The following is a 26,556-nucleotide window of genomic DNA, read 5'->3' as shown; positions in this document are numbered from 1 at the left end:
GAAATAACGTTTTATGAAAAAACGGTAGGTTCCAAATGAGTTGCTGGTTGCAGTAAGAATGAAGAATCAACAGGGTCTAGAAAGATGAAGTGTGATAAGGTGGTAGATTGTTTTCAGAGCAAGAGGTAGGAATCGAGCTTTTGAAGGAAGTGTATTTAAAGGCAATCACTAGATTCCAGATATGACAACGGGCTCCAATTCCATCCCTCCATCCCTAAATGCAGTGATGTATATTGTTATACAAATCTCCTTATCAGACCCATGGCAAGGTTTCTTTAGTTTATTCCCAGGATCAAAATTGTTCGATCATATTGTATAAGCCTTTTTAATTTCCACAAATGCTGCCACATTTCTCTTCTCTCTTATATTCCTCCCAACACAGCATAAAAGTTCCCCTCCTCTCACATTCAGATTCTAATTTTTGTTAGTTTGATGTGTATGAGGTGGCATCTCGTGGTTTTACTTTTCATTTCTCTTATTACTAGAGAAATCAAACATCTCTTCACATGCTATCCATTTAGCCTTTCCCTTCTGTAAATTGCTTTCCTTTGCCCATTTTTCTATTTAGTTTGATTTATATTGAATTTTACATATATTATAGATATTAATCCGTTGTCCACTAGTTTTATAATTTTACTATTTACATGATAGTCTTAATTTATCTGGTCTTAAATTTATCTGTTTATGATATAAGGTAGTGATCTAACTATTTCTTTCCATAGAATGAACCAGTTTCCCTGACAACACCTACTGCACTGCTACCCCTACCATATATGAAGTTATGTACACAAACCTAAACCTACTTCTGGGCTTTCTACTCTGTTCCATTGTTCTTGTGCCATTTCCAACTTGCTTGGCTATGTAGCAACTACATTCTGGTAGGGTGAGTCTCCCCTTTTGTTCTTTTTCAAAAATTTCTTAGCTAGTTGTGGGTCTTAAATAGCTCATATTTGGGGCTGGTCCGGTGGTGCAGTGGTTAAGTTCGCACATTCTGCTTCAGCGGCCTGGGGTTTGCCAGTTCAGATCCCAGGTGCGGACCTATGCACTGCTTGGCAAGCCATGCTGTGGCAGGCATCCCACATATAATGTGGAGGAAGATGGGCACGGATGTTAGGTCAGGGCCAGTCTTCCTCAGCAAAAAGAGGAGGATTGGCGGCAGATGTTAGCTCAGGGCTAATCTTCCTCAAAGAAAAAAAAATCTCATATTTATTTTTTTATTATATCATATATTTTGTTTTTTAATAGAAGCAAATGTAGGAGAATATCTTTGAAACTGTACAGTGGAAAATACTTTCTTAATCAGACAAAAATCATTGATGTCTTTGAGTACATCAAAATTAAAGGATTGTTTTTAGAGAAGATTGCCACAGACGAATTATTATTTGTAAGTTGATATCCAGCAATCTTACTTAACTAGGTTATTAGTTCTAATAGTTTGTCTATTGATTCTTTGGAGTATTGTATAGAAATCATCATATTATCTACAAGTAATGCACAGACTTACAGTAGAGTAGCAGCATTATACCAGGGTAACCTAACACTGATACCTGAGCTAGAAAAGAAAAACAAACTATAGACTAGACTCATTTATGAATATACATGAAAAAAATTATAAATCAATATTAGAAAACTGAATCCAGCAGTGCATTAAAAAATAACACATCAATGACTATGTAGGGTTCATCTGAAGATACTGCTACATTGTCAGTTTAAAGAAAAACAAATGACCTGATTGATAGATATCCTATAAGCAGCTGTTAATGTTAAGCAACCATTCTTGGTTAAAACAAACAAGCCACAACTCCGCTACTTTTAGCAAACTAGGAACAAAGTAAAACTCCTTTAACAAACCACACAGCAAATCCCATGCCTCATATTAAATATTAGAAGCAATCCCACTAAGCAACCACAATAAAGTTCATGAAGTTTCTCATTGTCACTGCTACTAGCAAACATTTTACTGAGAGTTGTGTCCATTTCAATAAGACAAGAAAAATACAAAGAGATACAAATATTAGGAGAAAGAGACAAAAGTCTCTTCTGCAAACTATATCACTGTCTCCTTCAAACATACAATAGAATCAACTGAAAAACTATTAGAAGTTATGAGTACTGAGTAAGTTGGCCCTGTAAGAGAGAAGTCTACACAGATCAACAGCCTCCTATACCAACCAACAATAATGATAAGAAAAGACCGAAAAGGAAAAGCATTCACTGCAGGAAGGAAAATTGTTAGATATTTTGGAATAAACCTAACAAAATCTATATAAAGAAATGACTCAATTTTATGTAATGCTATGAGAGAAACTTTATTAAATAGAAAAGCAAACTGTATTCTTGGATGAGAAAACTCAGTATTTAAAAAATATCAATTCACACTAAATTTATCCATAATTTTGGTGTACTCTCAATTAAAATATAACAATTTTTTAAAGAACTCAACAGGTCGATTTCCTATCTTATCATTCAGGGAAAAACCCCACAAGACTTAGGATAAGAAAACAGAGACAAATTTGGCTGTGAAGGGGAGTCACAGAGTGATAGCTGGAGAGGGTTGGTGATCAATAGAATTTTTTTAGACACCTGAGCACGTTTAAATGGTGATGAGGAAAAGCCAGTACATAGAAGGGGAGAGGCTGAAATTGAAAAGATAACAGCACAAGTTTTCTAAATAGCTGAGGAGTATGGTACATTCCCAGTAAAGTTATAACAAAATGAACATTTACGCACCGACTGTTTCAGAATATACAAAACAGAATTTTTGCTCAGGGTGGCATCACGAACATATTAGTTTAACTTCTATTTTCAAATTCTCTTCCCTTCCAAATTCTCATTGAAAGGAACAAAAGGATTTAATGAAGGGGGAAAAAATCAATCAGTGAGGGCACTATGAAAGGTATTTTACTTGTCAGTTACATTGAAAATATATTGAAAAATATAATCGATATGATAGGAAAAAAGAATACCAAACTTTCATTTCCTGCAAGAGACAGAAAAACTTGTCTGGGAATAGGTAGAAAGTAATGCCAAGGTAATTCCTAATTAATCAAAGCTAGTTCCCTTGTTACCTTCACTGCACCTTTCCTTGATGCTGAAAGGAGGGCAGACTGGAGCATTTGCAGGAAAGGAGGCGTATTTAAATCCTACTGGAACCTAAGGGGAAATGACATTGTCCGAAGAAAGAATCCAGTCCCATAGCACAGATTACCAGCTAATTAAGGTGAGGGTCCTGCTGCAGTTATATCTAAAAAAGGCAATCATGCCAATTATAAAAGGAAAAAAGTACAGGCTTAAGGCTATTTGAACCAATCCAATCTGCTCTGGAGGGATTAAAAAAATCACTAATATTTTGAACAAAATATATATCACAAAAATGAATCTTCTTAAACACATCAAAGATCTGCCAAAATAGTAGGCAGTTATCAGGCCAAAATGTGAGTCAAGAAACTTTTGCTAGGAGAACATTTGCCAAATCCTCTGAACTTTAAGAGTAGTTTCCAAGGCTTGCTTTGGCTTGAGAGACAGAAGACCAAATCCAGGGGGCATGTAGGTGAGGATTCTAAAAGGAGAGCCTCCCTCCAGAGAGCTGGACCCTCAGTACACGGGCAAGACAGACATAAAGCTGCCTCCCATACCCCACATCTTCAGGGGATATCCTGCTTTGGTCCTGAGCCAAGCACCACCAAACTGATTGGTAAATGAATATGCGATGAAAGCAAGAGTTGGAAGGAGGTGAAACAGGTATTCACAAACATGACTAGGTGAACTATATATTGAAACCATCACATCTGAAAAGCAGTTTGGCATTATTTAGTACCACTTTAGGTCCAGAGATACCAGGATGTTGAGAGGGACGTTGTTCAAAATTGTCCCAAACTGGAAACGATGCTGATATTTACAACCACAAAATGGCTGAATAAATTATGGTATAGTCATATGATGGAATGTTGCACAGCAATGAAAACTGACAAACTCCTACCTCATTCAAGAACGTGGATAAATCTCACAAATACAACATTGAGTGAAAGAAGAAAGTCACAAAAGAATAGAGTATAATTCCTTTCACATAAAATTATAAAATCCAGCAAACCTGTATCATACTGTTTAAGAATATGGTTAGGTTATTAAAGAAAAGCAAGAACATGATTGTATAAAAGTCAGGAAATTGGTTACATCCAGGGGAAGGAGAGGAGTGACATTTGGGGAGAGGCAAGGGAGACTCCTTGCATGTTGGTTTCATCTTGCTAGCGATTATACACATGCTCACTTTACAATCTTTCTCTAACGTGTACAAATAACTTTCTACTCTTTTTGGCATATACGATATATTTTGCAGTAAACATTAAAAAGGAAACTAAGACAAAAATAAACACAACTAAGAGGAAGAGGAGGATGACAGGAGAGGAAGAGGAAGAAATGGAAGAAAAATGAAGGTAAATACTTCTCTAACTTGAATTGTCAAAATAAACACGGGAATCTACCTTTTAAGCACCAAGACAATGCTCCTTGCGTTGGCTGCTCCTAGATCTACAGTTTTAATTTTCCTTATGGGTTCCTGGATCTCTAAAATGACAACGTAAAATTTGAGAAAATCTAGAATGTCTCCTGTTTGTCGGTGTTTCAAGCATTGGAAAGGAACCAACATGGTCTCTGACAAAAGCCACTCTGCCTCCATACTGCTACATAGAGATATCCCTCAGCAGATATAATGGAAAAGAACAAAGACTACTGGACTATAAAAATACTCAGCAGTGAAAAGAGGGACTAAGTTGACAAATCTGAGCAATGTCCTACCCACTGGCCACCCCAAGTAAACTGACTTATTGCCCCAAAAAGAAAAATCATTAGAAAATCTAGAATTTACACACTCAACAAGATTTGGGGGTACATTATGATTTTTGAAAAGAGAATACAAAATTATGAGAAAAGCACAATATAAGATTAGGAGATACTTTTCAAGGTTTGAAAACCATGATTGCTGAATTTTTTTAATGGAGTCAGCAAAGAGATTTGCCACGAGAAAAAACTGAGATAACAAAGTAAATACATGCTCAAGAAAAACTCTTAAACCTCAAAATAAATGGCCAATTTCTGATGACAGAACTGATGAGAGAAAATATTAGAGATGTGGAGAATAAATTAAGCACATGAAAGCATTCTCAAAAAGACAAATAGGTGGGCCAGCCCAGTGGCCTCATGGTTAAGTGTGTATGCTCCGCTTTGGCGACCCAGGGCTCACAGGTTTGGATCCTGGGCACGGACCTAGCACCGCTTGTCAAGCTGTGCTGTGGTGGCATATAAAATGGAGGAAGACTGGCAATAGATGTTAGCTCAGGTCCTATCTTCCTCACACACAAAAAAAGAGAAATAGATTCATGTTCTATTTTGGGTTTACTAAGAGTTTGTATCAAAAATGGATACTGAATTTTCACTAAAGCTTCAACGGAATCTATGGATATAATCATGTGACTTCTTTCTTTTGGTCTACTAATATAAAAGACTATATTAATATAGGTTTATAAAACCACATTCCTATTTGTTCATGGTGTAGTATTCTTTAAATATATTGTGTAGTTCAAAATCGATGAAAAAAAGAAAGGCATGCCTTGAACTAAAGAACTGCTTGAAGTTTCAGGTTGAAACATTTCACTTTACTCACAAGCAAATACATATAATGAAAAAAAGGTATATCCTCATAAAACTTGCAAATTTTAAGGATTAAAAAATAAATTCAAACTAGCTTTCAAGTAAAGAGATGAACCACACAGGAAAAATAGATTCCTATTGGCTTCAGATTTCTGATCCCTAACAATAAATGCCAGAAAACAATTTAGCATTAGCCACAGAATCTTGAAAACAACAGATACACCAACATTGTCTATCTGGTCTTGTAAGCATTCATTTGAGAATCCACTGAAAGACCTTCCCAACCATATAAAAACTCAGAAAACCTACCAACCACATTTCCATCCTTAAAAGCTATGCCAAATTCTACTTTAGCTGACCACGATATGAATTTAAAAATTTTTTAAATTTAATAAAAGAGAAGATGGTACAAAAAATTGGCAGCAAATATTGAAAACAAAGCTCAGGCTACATAATTTTAAAATATCCTAGTGGAATTGAATGCAATTGCAATGCAATACACTATTTTTGACAGAGTAACTACATAAAACAATAAATTATAAAATTCTAAAATCTCAATGATTTCATTCAACTGCAAATGAAGATGGGAGGGAACTAGGGAGTAGAAACATTCTAATTTTCTCTTTTTGAAAAATGAGGGGGCTCAAAAATACCATTTTGTCCTTGACTTTGAAAATATAGTTCCTTCCTCATTTATAAACAGTTAAATTTAAATAATCACATTATCAACACATAATTATATTTCATCTCCTTCTTTAATTCCTTTTAGTTTGCGTTTTTTTCATATGCTAACATCCTAGACCAATACTGAATAACTGTGATGGTAATATCCCTGTCTTATTTCTTACTTTATTTTTCTGCATACTTTTTTTTTTTTTTTGAGGAAGATTAGCTCTGAGCTGACATCTGCCACCAATCCTCCTCTTTTTGCTGAGGAAGACTGGCCCTGAGCTAACATCCATGCCCATTTTCCTCTATTTTATATGTGGGATGCCTGCCACAGCATGGCTTGCCAAGTGGTGCCATGTCTGCACCTGGGATCCGAACCGTCAAACTCCAGGCTGCCAAAGCAGAACGTGTGGACTTAACCGCTGTGCCACTGGGCTGACCCCTCATTTCTTACTTTAATCAGATTCCTTCTGTTTTACTATTAAGATGCCATCAGCTGATACCTTGAGATAGATACATTTTATCATTTATATTTTTGGTTTACTAAGCATTTGCATCAAATATGGATACTGAATTTTTATTAATGATTCACTGGAATCTTTGGAGATCACCGTGATTTTTTTTTCTTTTGATCTACTGATATAAAAGATTATAGTCATGTGTTGCTTAAGGATGGAGACATTTCTGAGAAATACACCGTTAGTCCATTTCATTGTTGTGCAAACATCACAGAGTGTACTAAAGGGGAACAAAATTGGCCAGCCTAAAATGTGTCTCTTTAACGTGAGGATTATTTTAGGCTGATTATTTTTAAGAAACAAAAGACCCAGAAGGTTTTACTTGTTGCCTCCCCCTTAACTGCCTAAAAGAATTCAGATTTAAAAAACCTGTCTCAGGGAGTGAGCTATTACCTTAGCATAACATGAACTAGGTGGTAGACAGGGAAGAACCTAGAAAAGCCTGTTTATTGGACTCCCCTCTGTTATTCTGTTTCTGTGTGGCCAAACACTTGTTTTCCAAACATTTGCTCCTTTCCCCAGACCTGTGAATTGGCTTCCTTCCTTTTGAAGTCCCTGACTCTCCTCACCCCCAACGTCTTCTTTAGTCTTTAGCCCAGGATGGTATTTAAGGTGAGAACTTCAGCCATTTTGGCGGGTTACTCAGTTTTCCTGTGCTTCTCCCATGTACATCTTGGGGAGGAAGACATTTCCTCTACCCACTCTAGGTCCTTCTGGCTGGGCTATGTATTAAATTGACATGAGACAGAATAACAGGAGAAAATTAAACAAAGCTTTATAACATGTATACATGGGAGAGACTCAGGAAAACTGAGCAACTCACCAAAATGATGGAAGTTCTCATCTTAAATACCATCTTCAGGTAAAAACAAAGGAGGATGTTGGGGGTGGAGGGAGTCAGTTATGGGAGATTACCAGAAAAGCACAGTAACCAAGAATAAGATTATTATGCAGATTTAAGTCCTTGCCTTCCTCACTGATAAGAGTTTCTAGAGATAAAGTCATCCCCTCTTCTTCCTGGTAGAGAGAGGGAGACACCTTTACAGATGGAGATTTCCCTTACAAATGTAAATGTGTCTTACAAAGGATTAAATTCTACTTTTCAGAGCTTTTCTCATTTCTGCAGTTTTTAAAAGTAAACAGCCCCAAATAACCCTCACACCAAAGAGACACATTTCGGGGTGGCCAATTCCCATCCCCCACATATGCAGGCTATAAAACTTTTGTTTTTCTCCTGTTAATTTGTCTCATGTCAATTTAACTCTTAGGCCAGCCAGAAGAACCTAGAAGGGTAGAGGAAAATTTCTTCCTCCCCTACAGTACTTATACAAACCCAGATAGTATAGTCTATTGCACACCTAGGCTATATGGCACTAATCTTATAGGACCACCAAGGTACATACAGTCCATCATTGACTGAAACATCATTATGTAGCACACAACTGTATATTAACAGATTTATACAACTACATTCCTATTTGTTGATGGTGTATTATTCTTTAAATGTTGTGTGGTCCAACTTAGTATTACATTATCCAGAATATATTTTTATTTATATTTATGAGTGAAAGGTAGGTATAATTTTCATATTTTTGTATCTTTGTCAGGTTTTGGTAGAAAGTTTATACTGGCTTATAAAATAAACTTAGACAATGTCTCTCTTTTAACATATTCGTCAATGACTTATATAGCACGGCAATTATTTCTCTCTTTAAAATCTGAATGAAAGAAGTATGCTTCTAGAGTTAATTCTTTCACAGATTTTAAATTGCTTCCATATTTATTATTCTATTCATATATTCTATGTATTCTTGGACCTGTTTATATAATTCATATTTCTCTATTAAAATGTCTCTTTTACTGAGAGCAGGGAGGGGGACCCCAGGCAGAGCCTAGCCTGAACTAAGCAGCCCTTAGTTGAGGATACAGAGACAAGAGTGCAGAGGGAACAAGGCTGCTATCATCCGCAGACCAGAGTACCAGAGAAGAGCAGAGAGAGACAACTCTGAACACCTGCAGAGGGTCCACCTAGAGTATTTAGCCAAGTACTGATCAGCGCATGCGAGGAAACTATGTGAGGCTGGGGAGAACACCATCCAAAAAGATTCCAAAGGAACAGAACCAGGCCTTCACACTGGGCCGGAAGAGTGCTTGTTGCTGTAGCAGTAGATTAGCTAGACTGAGCACTACCTGACTGCTATTCTTCGCTTTGCAGTTATTGTTCTGATTAGCCAGAAATTATACCCTTAAGGAGCTGAGGCCTGATTAACTTCACCTCTCCTGGGTATCATTTTGGGTGTATGAAGCTGGTCATTTAGAAACTTGTATAAAATCAGATGAGTGTTTCAACAAAGCACATCCCTCCCCCAAGGTTCATAAATCTAGCTTTGTTGCTAATCCTCCCCAGAACAAATGAAGCCCAGAGGAGTTAATCCAAACATATTAGCTACATGTGGAGTGTTTACTCCACTGGAAATAATGAAATAAATAAAGCAGTGTTATTATTGAGGCTATAAAATCCATTTGGTGAAAACTAATCTTCTTAGTTTGTTATTTCAGTATATCAAAATGTTCATAATATTTATGACTTCCTTAGATCAGAGAAATAGTGTTTCCTCAAAGCTTCTAGAAAGCAATTTTTCAATTCACTGCTGTGATGTATTTTTGGAGCTCTGCTGTCAAAAATATTTCACTGGACACAAAAGAGGAAACACACAACAGCTTTATCCAGACCCTACTTCACTTCAGCCTTTTATTTAGGTTCATTTTTGGTCTTCAATTTTCCTTCTATTCTAGAGCATAAGCTTGTTTTCTGCTGCTGGTGTGAAGTGTTTTCATTTGTACTCTTATATGTGACTTGGGTTGCAATTTCTAGTTTGTTTTTTTCTTCACCATTGGGCTGAGAAAAATATTCAAAGGTAGAGACCATAATCAGTGTCACATATCTGCATTTCCACCTTTCAGAACCAAGCTTGGCCAGTAGTAAGTGTTGAATTAATATTTACTAACTGAGTGAATGGAAGGCTGAGGACAACACAGCAAGCACGAAGTGGTTCCCTTTCACAAGCCTGTGCCTCTTCACTCTTCTCCAGTGGGCTGGACATTTTCTTGGAAATCACTGAGCATCTGAAAAGTGCAATTGCATTTCCAGGCTGTCTAAATGCCCAGAGTGATTATCATCCCAAGAGCATTTCCCCCTAATTAAATATCAAACAAATGGTTCTTTTTCCCAGGTCTCTAATTTTGGTGGAAACATCCATCACAACATCAACTGTAGAAGGTCTAGAATCTCATCTAAACACATAATGAGGTCTGGAGAAAAAGGCTTATAGCAGATTTCCGGACTAAATGGAAGGCTAAAACCATACACTGCTACATGTGGCCTCAAAATGAAATAAAACACAAATGAAAACAAGAATGTTGTAATGATTGAGTTCTCTGGCACAAATTCAAGACTGAAGATACAATCCTATTACATATCTTGATGTTATTGGAAAAATAAAAGCAGACAGTTGGGGAAATTAAGACATCTATGAGTTTGTAATCTCAAACCAGACAGGAGGCAATGAAAGTTGCTGCCTGATATGGCTGGAGGATTCAGGTGAGGGCATGATTAACTAAGGAATCAAATACTAAGGATTTATCTCAAGTTACATCCAGATAACTGCCACCAGAAAGTGGTCAATATGAAGGTAGTGTGTGCCCCAAAATTCTAACAAAAGCTGAGCTTGACTCTGGATTTGATATCAAAAATCACTATAGATTTTGTGTGTGTGTGAGGAAGATCGGCCATGAGCTAATATCTGTGCCACGCTTCCTCTTTTTGCTTGACGAAGATCGTCCCTGAGCTAACAACTATGCCAATCTTCCTCTATTTCGTATGTGGGACACCACCACAGCATGGCTTGATAGCAGTGTGTAGGTCCCTGCCCAGGATCTGAATGTGTAAACTTAACCACTACACCACCAGGTCGGCTCCACTATAGATCTTTTTAGAACATACATTATCAATTTCAATTCAAGATTCATTGTGACGTTTCTTAGTTTAAAAGAACTGTCATGGTTGAGGGATAAGATGCTAAGTATAAAGAAGTTAACAATACAAGTAATTAGGAAAAGGCAGTAGCCAGCAGAATGCCACAGCAGCCACCCATGTCCTCCTGCCGTATCCATACATCTTTTTCATGGAAGAAGTGTGAAGTGTGAGTTACGTAAGGATATTAACACATTGGGCGAAAATAGGGATTGTGTGGTGCTTTATCTTTAAGTAATCTACACACTAATGTTTAATATATTTCTTCTCATTAAATATTTTCCATAATTCTGAAATAGGAATGCTCATTAAACAGGAGAAGAACATTTCCCATTTACTAATTCTTCCTAGAACTTCAAGGTGAGAAATGAGCCACTTAGATTGACATCATACAGACCTGGGCTCTTAGGTTAGGCCTGCTTGGCACAGGTGACATTTTTTCAGGCAGTGCAATGTCAGGCTCTAGAGGCCACTTAATTGGATTAAAATTAATACGCTGCCAAATTTCTATTTCTGTAGCCTTGGGCAAATTATTTACTTCCTCTAGACTTCAATTTCCTCATCTGTAATATGGGTATAAAAAAGGTATCTACTTAATAAGGTCATTGTGAAGACTAACTGAGGTAAATTACCTCAATGTCTGCTCAGAGGAATCACTCAAAAATAGTTATTTTTGTTAGTATCATTAGAGCCAGAAAGGAAACTTAAAGATCACATAGGTCAAAATTACCCTAACCTCTCTCAACCTCTTATTTTTGAATTTGAAGAATATTAGCCTAAACAGACTGAATGTTTGCATAATTTCCACTAGTATTCTGATAGTTAGCCTAAGTACATAAAACCTCTTATTTTTTTTTTTCTGAGGACGATTAGCCCTGAGCTAACATCTGCTGCCAATCCTGCTCTTTTTCGCTGAGGAAGACTGGCCCTGAGCTAACATCCGTGCCCATCTTCCTCTACTTCATATGCGGGATGCCTACCACAGCATGGCCTGCCAAGTGGTGCCATGTCCGCACCCGGGATCTGAACTGGCAAACCCCGGGCTGCTGAATCGGAATGTGTGAACCCAACTCCTGTGCCACTGGGCCAGCCCCAAACCTCTTTTTTTTTTTTTAACTGTATAGCTTCTTTATAGCAATAAATTCCAATACGAATTTAGACTTTAAATGTATTAAAAAATGAAACACAATTTTACAATCTATACATTACTTAACAAAGCCCCACAAACCCCTATTCTCATCCAATTTTTTAGTATCTTCTTAAAACTCATATTTCATGTTTCCTCCATGTGATAAACATACATGTGGGGGTACACCCTTGATTAGGTTACATTACATGACAAAGGTAATAGGAAGTCATTGCCATGATTATGGAGACGCTACATAGACCTTATATAAAACTAACGTTCTGTTCTGCTCTGTTGCTGTGTAAGAGTCTGCTTTAGCAGAGACTCCCTCTTGCAGGCTTTGAAGAAATGAGCTGCCACGTTATGAAAGGGTTTACGAGAGAGCCACGTGGCAAGGAATTGGGTGTAGCCTCTAGGAGGTGAAAGCAGTTCTTGGCTCACAGCCAGCAAGGAAACTGGGATCTCAGTCTTATAGTCCTCTAACTATATGGACATGAATTCTGCCAAAAGAATGAATATACATACATATGCTAAATTAATAAATGTATTTATTTATTTAGATGGAAGCCAAGTTCTAACCTTTTGCAATCAAATGAACCAATATATAACTTTTGATATCTCCACTGTTGGGTCTAGAAAAATCTTCCCAAACTCAAGACTATATAAAAATACACTTGCAGCTTCTTCTAAGCTTTTTGCAATTTCTAATTTTTACACTTAAAAAGTTAATAGAGGAGCTTCTGAGTCAGTGCACATATGGGTGCTGGGAGAGTGGCACCCCTGGGCAAGGCATGGGAGCTCTGTGCCCTTTCCCTATGCCTTGCCCTATGTATCTCTTCCATCTGGCTATTTCTGAGTTTGTAATAACCTACCATTAATTTTCATAACAAATATATCTGTTTCTAAGTATACAATCATCAACAAGGATAGAAACAAATAGAAAAGTAAATGGAAACAGATACACTTTACCCAACTGTATATTAAATTGTTAATAAAGCACATGAAAAGAAAAGAAAAGTTAATCTTCCATTTAAGATGAAAAGAGTTCTGAGGATGGATAGTGATGAACACAGCACAATAGTGTGAAGTATTTTTAATGCCACAAAACTGTACATTTAAAAATGGTTAAGATAGGGGCCAACCCAGTGGTGTAGTGGTTAAGTTTGCGCACTCCACTTTGGCAGCATGGGGTTCATGGGTTTGGATGCAGGTGCCGATCTACACCACTCACCAAGCCACATTGTGGCGGTGACCCACATATAAAATAGAGGAAGACTGGCACAGATGTTAGCTCAGAGACAATCTTCCACAAGTCAAAAAAAAAAAAAAAGGTTAAGATGGCAAATTTTATGTGTATTTTACTACAATTAAAAAAGGTAGTTTTAGGGGCCAGCCTGTTGGCACAGCAGTTAAGTTCACACATTCTGCTTCGGCAGCCCGGGGTTCGCCAGTTCAGATCCCGGGTGCGGACATGGCACCACTTGGCAAGCCATGCTGTGGTAAGCGTCCTACATATAAAGCAGAGGAAGATGGGCACGGATGTTAGCTCAGGGCCAGTCTTCCTCAGCAAAAGAGGAGGATTAGCAGCAGATGTTAGCTCAGGGCTAATATTCCTCAAACAAAAAAAATTTTTTTAAACTCTTACCTAAAAAAAAGTTAATCCATCTGGAACTTATTTTGGAGTATAAATAAGAGTGTGTGTGTATATATATATATATATATATATTTTTTTTTTTCCAAAGTAGTTAGCCAATTGAGTCAGCATTACTTATTGAATTATTCATCTATCCCTACCAATTTGAATACTTGTATATATTTGCATACACTTCTGGTCTTTCCAATTGCATACAATGCTAAGTATCTGATTAGATGAAGATTTCCGGTTGCCTGTATTTCATTTTCATTATATCCAGAAGGAAGGCACAAGTGCCACTCAGCCGTAAAGCTGCTGGCCCTGAAGCTCAAGTTCTAGTGGCAAGTACAGGGAAGGAAACATGAAACAACAAACCTTAGGATTTTGGCGCCATCAACTGGACTGTTTTCATGGGTTAACCTCTGTTTATCCTCCACCCAGCTGCTTAATCCACTAGAGCAATTTTAAATAGAAAAAACAAGCCTTATCATGTATAGGATGGCCCTCTGCCTCCAGCCTTCCTCTGTGGTCCCTCTTTCAGATGCCAGGGATATAATAGTCAAGTGCATCTCAGATCACCACTCCTGTCTTCCCAAGTTTCAATGGCTTCCAATTGGCAACCGGATAAAGTACATGTCAATTAGCAGAGAGGGAAATAAAATCAACAAAGATGGGGACAATCCTAAAATTAGCTACAAATAGAAGCAAATGGACCTAGCTGTATTTAAAATGGGTAACATATACACACTAAAGAGGAGGTTCTCTGTTTCAGGGAAACCCTTGGAATTCATATCCTCTGGAAAGCCTTCCTCTAATCAGAATTCATTTGTTTCCTTAGCACATTGCCCATGCCTCTCTCATAGCACTTATCTCCCTTTTTTGCATTCTAGGTAGTTTGATGCAGGTCGATCTATCACCCACAGGAGAATGTGAGCGCCTTAAGGATAAAGACAGCACCTGGTTCATCTCAGGTTCAAATAGCCCTGACACCTTCTCTGTGAAGGTGACCCTAAGACTTTAAAGGGGGTATCACCGCATATGCAGTTCATTCCGGGGCATTAATCCAGACAATCCAGGCCTGCTCCCAGTTTCTACATTTTACCTGTTCATTTTTCTCCATTAGACTGACCTCAAACTGATCTCACATTTTCTCCCTTTCTTATTTGTTGATTCACATTTTGGTGTTCCTCATTTCTGCAGTCCTGGTAATCAACTTCAAGGAATGCCTCCTTAAATTAAGACATTAGTGATTCATCTGTGTTCCTTCACCCTTATCTATATAGCTTGAACTTTCAGCAAAAACTATCTTGAAGTCAAAAAAGAACAGCAATAAGAAAACCACAGCCTCTACTTACTGAGAGCTTACTACGTGCTACTTGCTTTAACATACTGCCTCATTTAATTTTCACAGCAATTTAGTTCTTACTCATCCTTCACCTCTTAATTTAATCACTTCCTTAAGATTGCATTCTCTGATGTCCTATACTACACCAAACCTTTATTAACATTATCTCATAGCACTACGCATCTCTTTCATAATGCTTATCAAAGTTAAAATTTTACATTTTTTAACCAAAGTCTATCTTCTCTCTTGAACATTGATCCCTTTGAGGATTAATAATGTCTACTTATGTTCACCACAGTGTCTCCATTGCTAGCTAAGAGATAAGGATTAACTTGTCCAAAACTAATCCCCAGTAGATTGGCCTCCCAGAAAAAGATGGGTCTTATGCAAAGGTCAGTGGAAACTGGTTAAGAATAAGTTTTAAGGCAATCAATCATGGTCAGCCACACAGCTTGGACCACAGTTGCCTCCACAGCTATGAGGTTAGAAAAGGGCTAATGCTTCCTCAATCATGAATGCTGATGTAGCAAATCCTGCCACTAGTTTGCTACGTCACACAGCTTCAATTGCCAAGACATTGTCCCCAGTTCCCCAACACCTTATAAGAGGTGTTATTCACAGTAACACTTTCAAACCCCCATTTATAGTCTACCGCCACTCCAGTTCTTGGCAGATGGGCTGGCCAAAAACCTCCACTGGAAGTCTCAGTGTCCCATTTTCAACAAGTCTGAAGTAAGGCAGATAGATTTTATTACCAAGGCCTAACTCCTTTAAAACCCAACCATGAGCACTGAGTGACAAGAGGGTTAGAGCTGAGGTTCTGTCATGGCCTACTGCTATTGTATTCTAATTCCTAATTATTCCAGGGTAGGGGCTGGCACTTCCTGTATATGCAACTCAAAAGCCCCAGAGCCCAAATGTAGGAGTTCCCCCCTGCTCAAAGCTGATGCTGGATCCTGCATCTCTGTGCGTTCCCCTAGAACACACCTGGGCAGCCACCAACTGCTACTGCTCTGTCTCTGTGAATCTTTCTCAATGAACATGAATTCAGCAGCCAAATACATGTGCTGCTTTGCTGTTTGCCTTGTTGGTATGATACTAGCATAGTGCTTGACATACAGTGGGTACTACACAAATATTTGCTCAACATTGGACTAATAAATAGACCGATGGATGGACAAACAACCTTATGAGGTAAGCATACTTGTGTCTATTTTATAGGTAAGGGAAACAAAGCAGAGTGATTAAGTAAGTTGACCAAGATCACACAGCTAGTGAATGGGGCATACAGGATTTGAATTGAGGTCTATCAGATTCCATATCACTTATTCTAGATCACCACACTCTACTGCAACTCAGGGACTTCCCTAGGTGCACCAGATCCTAGGACAATTGTAAATAACAACAATAATAATAGCCACATTTTTAAAAATTCAGGCACTGTACTAGGTACTTTATTCATGGGGTAAAGTGAAGTCTAAGCCAATTATGCCAGAGAGTAATAATTCTAAGCCCTACAAGATTTGAAGGAATCAAGGTCTTGAAAATAAGGTCTATCTACCTCGGTTCAGATTGGTTAGGAATGGGGTACTGAGCCTGCTGGTGGAAATTTTGGGTCACCCTAGCTGTCAAGCAGTAGAGAAGGCAGAGGCAGCAGAATATAAATAGAGGCTGTAAAGACTCAAATATGTCTCCAAGACTTCAAGCTGGGTGAATATAGATTGCATAAACACAATGAAATTCTCAACTTGAACTTTTCCGAAGACTTCTAGTACTTAAGCAATCTTCTGGTCAATGGAAATGATAAATTGCAAAGGAAAGTCTGGCTAGTGCTGTATGTAGAATGCTATGCGACTACCATTTAATGAACTCCATTGCATTTCAGGCACTGTGCTGCGTGTTTTATATGCATTATCTTGTTTTAAACTTGCAAAAATTTTATGAGATATCATCACCGTTTGCACATGAAAACAACTGAAGGTCAAAATTTTTAAGAAATTGCCCATGCCACATAAATAACTGAAAGAGGACTCATACATATGACCAAAAGATTACCTTTCTACTATAACATGCAGCCTCCAAACATTATGGGGAAGTATCACTACTTTTTCCTCAAAAATTTCCTAATAGATCCTCGGATTTTTCATTCTCTTTGAGCATTTTAATAAATACGATAGTGGAATACATTCCATAGGGTCATTACTGCTCTGTAGCTCCTCTGGAGTTGTTTATTTTTTGCACTTCATACCCATGTTCAATGTCACTCACAAAATATTTAGACTTAGAATCATTTTTAAAGAGTTCTTCGATGTGCCACACTGTAAGAGAAATTAGCTTCAGAAAGAATGTCCACTACAAACAGAACATACAGATTCTGAAACGAATTCCCACCACCACTGGATTCCATGTGTGCACAGCAAAAGCAACCCAGTCCGGTCCTGCTTGCTGAGTTCTTGAATATGCCCATAAGAGAATACAATAACTGTCCCCAAAAAGGAAATTTCTGTGGAGGAACAGACAGAAAACCACATCACCTTTAAGGTAAAGGCTAAAAGGGAGGCACATGCACCTCACGTAAAGTCTAAGAAACTTTAGACCGGCAGAAAAGTCTTCCCCATCTTACCTGGCCTAAAGCAAAGGAAAAGGGAAGCTAAGGGAAAAGGAGGAAAGAAGTCTACCTCCAGCATACTAAGTGAGCCCCAGGACCCACAGCAGGATTCAGGTTGCAATCAGAAATGGAAGATGCTCAGGCCTCATCTAACGGGGAAATATTCAGTAATGCTGTCAGTTGCTACATGGACAGTTTGTATACACTTGGAATACTGTTTTGGACAAAAGGAATGTGGAGATGAGTTCTCAGAAACAGGCTGAGACAAGCTCAAGACAGAGAACATTAAGGTTTTGGTTATGAGATGTAGAGTCCTTAAATTATACCCAGTAGATAAGTTCTGCAAAACACCGGACATGCTCTCCCCTAATCATTATAAAAGCGATTACAAACAAGATTTCTTAACTAACTAGTTCTCTTGCGTATTTTCCTACACAGATAGCTTTAAACCATTATTTCGAGTAAAGAAATACAGGGGCTGCTATATATGTACTTGGGAAATCTACAGCTTTTGTTCACTATGATCTCTTGAACTCATTTAAGCTCGGGATTTTCCAAATGTTTACACCTCACTTTTTTTAAAGTCTTAAATAATTTCAATATTCAGGAGATTACCTTTCACGAATAGCTAGTCTGTTAACTGGAAAAAGTCCTTCACGGCGATTATGCTTCAAAAAGAATGTCAAAGTGGAAAACTGCATTTTGCTCTAAGATTTGGTTCTCAGATATGCAAGTTCTACTCCTGAGGTTACCGTGAGCTAGCCATGAGCACAGCCTAGGATAGGAAGGAAGGTCCTATAAACTGAGTCAAATAGAAGAAGGCATCGCCCATGTTGATGACAGAACAAAGCCAGGAGAGAGAATCATTGTTAAGATACGAGCGTTGCAACTGAAAGACAGTTTCAGAACAATAGTTAACATTTTTTGAGTAGCCATTATATGCTGGTGCTGCAGTAAGCTCTACTTTTCAAATTAAAATTTGTATCATGAAATATTTTGAAATCATAGAGTAAGCGATGGCAAGGCACAGACCATAGAAATTTAAGGCGTTAACACGGTCATTTTTGCTTAACATCCATCTTTTTTAAGAAATAAAACAAAACATTACAAATTCAGCCAAAGCCCACTCTTCATATCTCCCTTTCTCCTCACACTAAATATCCTGAGTTTATGTGTATCACTCCAATCCTATTTTGTTCTTTTTTAATTATACCTATATTGATGCAATTTGCCTTTTTCACCAAACAAATGTTTTGATACTTACCTGTGTTGATACATGTGGATGTGGTTGATTCCCATCAGCTTCCACATTGAACTTCATTATAAGAATAAACCTCAGTTGATCCGCTCCAGGTAGGATGTTTCTACTTTTTAAACATTCAAAGAGTGCTGTAAGGCCCAATCTTGTGCATAGCTCTCTGTGTACATGTGCAAGTTTTTCTAGGTCCTCTCCTTGAAGTGCAATTTCTGAGTCATAAGGTATCACCCTCCAACTTTACTAGGCATTGCCAAAATTATTTCCAAAGTGATTGTGCCAATTTATACATCTATCAGAAAAGTATGAGTTCTTTTGCTCATTTTTTCTTGTTTTTTCTTTCTTATTGATTGCTAAGCATTCTTTTGGAAGTTATTTCAATGCAAATAAATTCTTCCAATCTATGTTCTGATATTTCGCTTTAACAGTGTCTTTTATCATAAAAGGTAACAATAATAATGTGCAAAATTACATCAAAATTTCCTTCTAGGTTTGTGCTTTTTATGTCTTAAAAAGGAATTCTCTACCCCAGTGTGACACATTTCTTCCTTATTTTCTTCTAAGTGTTTAAAAATTTTCCTCTTCACATTTATATCTTCAAGCCATCTAGAGCGTATTTTTGTGTATGCTGTGAGTTAGGGAAACTCATTTTGTCTTTTCGCAAAGAGATAGCCATTAAAAAAAAAAAGTCCATCCTTTCAGCAATGACTTTTAAAGCTATCTCTGTCATATATCCTGTTTTCATACACAAATGGGCCTGTTTCAAGGCTCACCATTTTGGTCTACTGGTCTGTCTATCCTTGTCTGCTGATAAGACAGCTTAAATTACTAGGACTTTGTAATAAGTCTTGATACCTGCTAAGGTGAGTCCTTTCTAATTATTGCTTTTCAGAATTGCTTTGGCTCTTCTTGCTCTTTACTCCACCATACAAGTTTTAGGATTAGCTAAATCTCCCATTAGTGTCTTTTTAACACCTGTTTCTTAATAATTTGTTGGTACTGAAGTGAAGCTATTGATTTTTTTCAGTTTTGTGGTTGGCTGGCCAAATCTTTTATTTAGTATTCCATCGTTGATAAATACAAATAAATGGCGTTATTGGGAAAGAGGGGAGGGGAGCTATGTGGAAAAAAAATCATGTAACTTCATTTGAAGTCTACTGATTTTCCAAATTAATTTGGTGAGGTTGAGAATAGCTTGATAAAAAGTCTTCCTAACCATGACATGCTATGAATCTCCATTTATTCAGTCTTCTTTTTAATAAAGATTAACAATTTTTCCATAAAGGTCTTACACATTTTTGCTAGATTAATTCCTGTTTTTTTTTTTTTTTTTTTTTTGAGGTATTCTTGCATTTGTTCTTCTGGGCCACTAATGCAGCCTCTCCTGTAATTCACCTACTTTATTATTTTTTTGAAAAATCATGTTTTTAGAGTTGTGTATATGAGTGCATTACATTCAGATCGCTTTAAGCACATTTTTGTTGTTCAGGTATTCATCTCTTTCCTCCAGCAATTATTACACTGAACATGGGTCCTAATATTTTAACCTGATCCTCTTTTTTTCTGGTTGCTAGAGTCCCTTGACTGTCTAAGTAACTTCTCTTAAATAAATAGAATTCCGAAGGTGCTGAATAGAAAAAGTGTTTCTCGCCCTGAGTTTGGGGTGAAAAGAGGAGACTGTTATATCCCTCCTGAGGCACCCTGGAGGAAGCCTCTCTGATCTTTATCAGCTCAAGCCCTTCCTCCCACTTTAAGAGTATGGAACACTCAACCCATCCCCTTGCCTTTTGTGGACAGAAGACTCAGGTCCCTCATACCAGGTAGAGATCCTCAGATGCTTAAATGCCAAGCTCTCTCAGGGATTTTCTGAGCTTCTGAGCTTTGATGCTGCTCACATTTGATTCTCTACCCCTAGGGGAAGAAGCCCAGTTCTCTCCACAGGAGCCAGGAGTTGCCTCTAGAGCCAAGGGCAAGTAGCCTGGAGTTAGGAATGGAAGCCATTATGATCCCCAAATCCACCATTGGTATATTTTCTACTTGTTTCTTTTTTTCTTTTTCCCTACTTGTTTCTTAATAACTTGGTGGTGGTGAAAATAAAGACTATTAATTGATGTTTTTTGCAGCTTTGTGGTTGGTTGGCCAAATCTTTAATTTAGTATTCCATCGTTGTTCAACGGTATTTTGGGGAGCAAGGGGACAGGAGATTCTGTACATGCCCAGGCTAAAAGCAAAAAGGCAAAAAATGGCCAGCATTATCCATCTGCTTTTTTAGATTTAGAGAGTGAATAGAACTTTCTTTACATAAACATCTCATCTAAGTGGTTTTGGTTGTTGTTGCTGGTCGTTTGTTTCTTAATAGTGGGTACAGTGAGATTCAGTTTGAAGAAACCCCTGAAATCTTGAGAATAGCATACACCAGTCCCTCCCACTCTCTCCCCAAAAATCTGGTTGGTTTGAATGGAGAGAATGATCCATTTCTCCATTTTAGGTGAGCAGATTATTTGTAAAATCTTAGAACTGTTTGCCTCATTTATCAGGAAAATTTAGAAGGGAGGAAGCCTTTAGGAAAATTTTCTACTTGGAAATATAAGAAGACTAGTACGCAGACTCATACTTTTAACATGAGCTTGTTGAAAGAAACGTTAACAATTCTAAAACGAAATTAAACGAGTTTTTAACTTTCTTCCTCCCAAAAGCACAAAAATTACGGAGAGGAAGTAAACAGGAAATTCTTAAAAGGTCAAAACAACTCTTCCTTGTACCAGTCCTTGGGTAGCTTGCAGAGAACAGGTTCTACTTTCCGTTGGTTTCTTTGAAAACGGATTTGGGTCCCAAGTCTGTTCGTTTAGTATCTGCTCCGGCCTCCCCCTCTCTCCGAGCGGCTTCCTAGGCGGCCTCCGCCCCGGGGGGCCCTGCGGCCCGACCGGCAGTAAGAATCGCGCGGCGGGGGGCACCCCCTCTCCATGGACGAGGGCAGCCCGCGATCCACTCTGCCTACCCGGTCGCGGCCCCTCGAGTAGTGGTCGCTCCGGCCACCGCCGTAACCGTCGCGGCCGCCGCCGTAGGCGTCGGGGGAGCAGCCCCGGTACTCGTCGTAGCGGCCTCCGCCGCCGCCGTAAGATGGCGGGGGCCCCCGCGCGGGGCCGGCGCTGCGCGGGTCCCCGTAGCTCTCGAAGGGGTCTCGGTAGGAGCCTCCGCTCGGATGATCCGCGTAGTCGCGGTCGCGAACCCCGTAGCCGTCGCGGTCGCCGTAGCCTCTCGATGGACAGTCGTCCCGGGCGCCGGAGTGGCCGTAGTCGCGGTAGGTGTACTCTCTGGGCGAGGGGGCAAACTCGCGCGGGTCGCGGGCGCTCGGGTAGTCTCGGCTCGAGTAGCCGTCCCTCGGCGAGTAGCCCTCCTCCCGGGGACCCAGGTAGGGGTCCCGGCGCGGGGGCGGCGGCTCCCGGCGCAGCGGGCCCACATAGCCGTCTCGCCCGCGCGCGGCCGCGGCCCGCCCGCGCATTCCACCGGCGCCGCTGCGGGGCGGGCCCGACGGCGCGGCCCTCTTGGGGGGCGGCCCGGCCCTGCGCGGCGGCGGCGGCCCGCGCTTCAGGGGCATAGGGGCCCTGGAGGGCCGCGGGTCGAAATCCCCGGGGTAGCCGCCGTCGTCGGCCGGCCCGCCCCGGGACGGGGGTCGCCGCGGGCCGCCGCCGCCCCCGCGGGTCCCGCGCAGGCCCCGCGGGCGACCGCGGCTGCGGGACAGCGGCGGGCCCCGCCGGCCGCTCTCAAACGCCGGCTTGGTGGCCTGGGCCACCTTGATGGCCTTACCATCCAGGGACTTGCCGTTCATGTCTCTGGCGGCGGCCTTGGCGTCTGCGGGGCTTTCGAAGGTGACGAACGCGAAGCCCCTGGACTTGCTGGTTTCTCGATCTTTCATCAAGAGCACCTCGATGATGCGGCCATACTTGCCAAACTCTGCCTCGAGGGCTTTCTCGTCGGTTTCGGGGTTGAGCCCGCCAATGAAGAGCTTCCCGGGGCGATCCGCTTCCACCATTTCGTCGGTTGAGTGGTCTGAGGCGGTGGGGGCGAAGGGGCGGCGGCGGTCGCGGCCTTCGAGCGCACTCGCCGAGGGCGGCTCCTACCGGTCGGGCGGCGCGTCGTCGCCGAGTCCCCGAACCGCAGTCACCGCCCGCGCTGCGCAGGCGGAACGCTCGGGTTTGTGCCTCTGGAGTCTGGTTCCCGCAGCCCCCGGGCTCGTCTAGCTGTGATTGGTTGGTTTTCCCGGGAGGGCAGTCCCGCCGTCGGGGAAGGTCGGCGGTTTTGTGACTTTCTTTCCAGTCTTTAAACCTCGACTTACTCACCTGTCCCTGCCTTACGTTCTTTACTTCACTCCTGAAAGCCCTGCCCTGAAAGGAAATGCCGTTAGGTTAAAAAAAAAAAAAAAAGTTCCCCATTGCTCCTAAGGAGAAGAATTATAATGCATTCCCATCCAAGATACCCAAACCATTTTCAAACAGAAAAAAGTTAATTGAAAAATGACATAAGTAATAATAGTTTAAAAATACAGTTTGTACGGAAAATGTATTAAGAATAAGATTTTTTGCATTGCCAAAGGGGAAGAGAAGACTTGATAAGTGGAGGCTCGTTGGTAGAACAGGAAGAAGGAGGGAGTCATTATTTGGATGCACCATTTTCTTCAATTTCTCAACCTTCGGAGGGCTCATAGTTATGTGGTATTGTAGCTTCCCTTTAAAATAAAGATATTGCACAGAAAGTCACCTTTAGGACAAAATAAAGGCAAAACGTGAGAGCCCTTGGACGCTTGTTAAAGTTGAACCTGAGCGAGCATAACACACGGAAACCTTCGCCTCTTCCTCTCGACAAGGACACGCCTCAGAAAAACAAAACATTTTGGGTTCATTCGTTCAAGTTATACAATTCAGATTTGCTCCTCATGATATTCTCTGAATGGAAATGTGTGAAGAGTAAATTGGTGAATGTATCTTTGCTTGAGACTGTAATGTCTAAAACCACTTTTCTTTTTAACTATAGTGTTTTTCAAAGAGTGGTAGAAATTTTTCAAAGGCTGCTATGATGAAAAGTTAACTGAATGGTCATGAGAAGTTTCTATGTGTGTCTGTACATATATATGTACACATATGTGTTACATTGGTTTATTGCGATAGCTAATATAATGTTGAAGGAGGTAGTGAAAACAGGCATTTTTATGATGTTTCTGACTAATGTGGATTTTTTAAGGTTTTAAGATTTTTTAGCATACATGAATGGAAGTTAAATGCATCACGTCAGTTTATGTGATGAATTGCAGTAGCATATTTTTGTTAAGTCATTATTCTATTTCTAAGGTAAACCTACCCGTTTGAGATGTACTCCTTTTTAAAAATACTGAGGACTTTTGTTCACTTGTACTTAGAAATTTTACATTTCTGAGCATAAAGGGTATTGGCCTACAATTTTCTTGCCCATACTGAGCTGGGGAGATTTTTGCCTAAATTTCTTTTAGTTTTAAGTCTATTTGGATTTTTAAAAATTTCTTCTTGACTTCGTTTTTGTAGGATATACTTTTCTAAGACTTACTCATATTTGTTTAATTTGAAATTTTATTTTATTGATAGCTGTGTCCTGTTTCCCTTTCTCTTGCCAGAGGTTTTTTTAAATCTTTTCAGAGAACCAGCCTTTTTCTTTGCTGATCCTGTTTTGATTTAATTTCCTATTATTGTCTTTCTTTCCTTCTTTCCACATTCTTTGATTTACAGTTTGTATTATTTTTGTTCTAAATTTTTAGGTAAGACACTTAGTGCATTAAGAGTTTTAAAAAACATTTCTTCTAATTGTTGTATCTAACTTATTCTCTGTGTACTAGTTAACAGCATGTCCTGAGCTGTTGTTCAATTCCTAACATTTTCTCATTTTCATTTTTTCTTTCTTGACTCATGAATTATAAAGTATGTTTTTAAATTTTCGAACATATGGATATTTTCAGTTATTTTTTAACATGCTCTGTATGATAGCCATTCTTTGGGTTTTGTTGAGATTTGCTTTGTGACCTAATGTGTGTCTGTGTGTGTGTGTCTCTAATGTTCTATATATGCTTGAGGAGAAAGTGTATTCTCTAAATATTGAGGTAGAATTTTCCTTATATTGTGATGGTCAGATCTTCCTTATCCTAACTTAGCTTTTATTTGATAGAATTGTCAATCACTGAGAACTGTTTTAAAATTTCCTATAATTGTGTTTGGGCCAGCCCCATGGCCGAGTGGTTAAATTCGCACTCCAGCTTCGGCGGCCCAGGGTTCTACTGGTTTGGATCCTGGGTGCGGACCTAGCACCATCTCATCAGGCCATGCTGAGGTGGCATCCCATATAGCAGAACTAGAAGGACCTACAACTAGAATACACAACTATGTACTCGGGGGCTTTGGGGAGAAGAAAAGAAAATTTCTCATAATCATGGATTTGTCAATTTCTCTGTATTTTTACATCTCATTTTGGTTCGTGTAATTTAAGATTAAATTGTTAGATATATAAAAATTGAGAATTATTATGTATTTCTGGTGAATGTCTTTACTATACAATGATCCTTATTATTCATAATAACATTTTTTACCTTAATCTGTTTTGTGTGATACTCATATAGCTCTATATTTTTCAGGTTTCTTTCTGCCAGCTGATTGCGTGCTGTTAACCGTGCCTTTCTCACCTCTTTTTTTCCATCTTTCTCCCTTCTCTTGTATCACACGATTTGTCTTTATTCCTTTCTTTTTCCTCTAAAAGTATGGAAGAAGTTATGCCTTCTGTTTCTATTCTTTGGATGAATAGACCTCTACCACAATTTATTATTTCCATTTTCCTGTGATGGACCACACCTGAATTTATGCTGAGACGACGCCTAGTGGGGCTCCTAGATAGTTTCAGGATGGGGACTGGTAGCCTGAAGAACAACCCTGTGATTAGAGGGTTAAAACTTTCAGCTCTCCTGCCTACACGAACACAAACACACACACACACGTCCCAGGAGGGAAGAGAGGCTGGAGATTGAGTCATTTCTGGGCTTCCTCTTTCCAGGCAAAGTAAGGGGACTACTGTGTGTCTGAAATTTTTGCTCCCTTTTGTTCCAGGGTTCCTCTCAGGTAAACTAGTTTGGGAATGTCCCAGGAACCCCAAAGAGGCCAATAAAATAGATTCTTTAGTAAAGTTTTGCCAGCAAGGAAGAAAGCGAATAGTACAGTAGTCCCCTCTCATCCTTGAGGGATATATTCCAAGACCCTCAGTGGATGCCTAAAACTGAGGATAGTACCGAGCCCTATATATACTATGCTTTTTCCTATACATACATATTTGAGGTGCAACAGCAAAACAAGCACAGACTTCTTTTTCCTTCATAATTTCATGGGTGGAAGATTCATTCTTACAGTTGATCTTAGCAACCTCAGTATACGATTCTTTTTCTTACTATGCCAAGAACTTTCACATTTTAACTTAAAGGAAGCACTTTATGGCTTCTCTTTGGCATATGTGAATTGCCAGCATCACTACTCTTGTGCTTTGGGGCCATAATTAAGTAAAATAAGGGTTACTTGAATACAAGCAGTGCTATACCATGACAGTCAATCTGATAAGCAAGATGGCTACTAAGTGACTAAAGTACAAGTAGCTTATACAGCATGGATACGCTGGATAAAGGGATGATTCACGTCCTGAGCAAGTGGGATGGCTCGAGATT

General features: G+C 39.5%; 2 protein-coding genes across 2 annotated transcripts in view; both read right to left on the bottom strand.

Moving 5' to 3' along the window:
- Window positions 1-19,437, bottom strand: part of LOC106783408 (RBMX like 2) — a 62,552-nt gene extending 43,115 nt beyond the window's left edge. Inside the window, exon 1 of the mRNA XM_070274623.1 lies at window positions 18,843-19,437. Within this exon, the coding sequence (XP_070130724.1) occupies window positions 18,843-18,899 (57 nt within the window). The 5' untranslated portion in view covers window positions 18,900-19,437. The remainder of the gene's footprint in view (window positions 1-18,842) is intronic.
- A 2,007-nt stretch (window positions 19,438-21,444) lies between these two features.
- On the bottom strand, window positions 21,445-23,170 carry RBMXL2 (RBMX like 2). Its single transcript, XM_070274620.1, has one exon. It carries the CDS (start codon window positions 22,864-22,866, stop codon window positions 21,679-21,681), a length of 1,188 nt encoding a protein of 395 aa, XP_070130721.1. The 5' UTR covers window positions 22,867-23,170; the 3' UTR covers window positions 21,445-21,678.
- Window positions 23,171-26,556: the final 3,386 nt, after the last annotated feature.

The sequence above is a fragment of the Equus caballus genome, chromosome 7 (assembly GCF_041296265.1).
Source record: "Equus caballus isolate H_3958 breed thoroughbred chromosome 7, TB-T2T, whole genome shotgun sequence".
In the NCBI taxonomy this organism is placed as follows: domain Eukaryota; kingdom Metazoa; phylum Chordata; class Mammalia; order Perissodactyla; family Equidae; genus Equus; species Equus caballus.
Note: the sequence above shows the minus strand (reverse complement) of the source record. Positions and strands in the feature narration are given on the sequence as shown.

Coding starts and splice junctions, on each gene's coding strand:
- RBMXL2 (XM_070274620.1), bottom strand. CDS start 22,866: ATGGTGGAAGCGGATCGCCCCGGGAAGCTCTTCATTGGCGGGCTCAAC.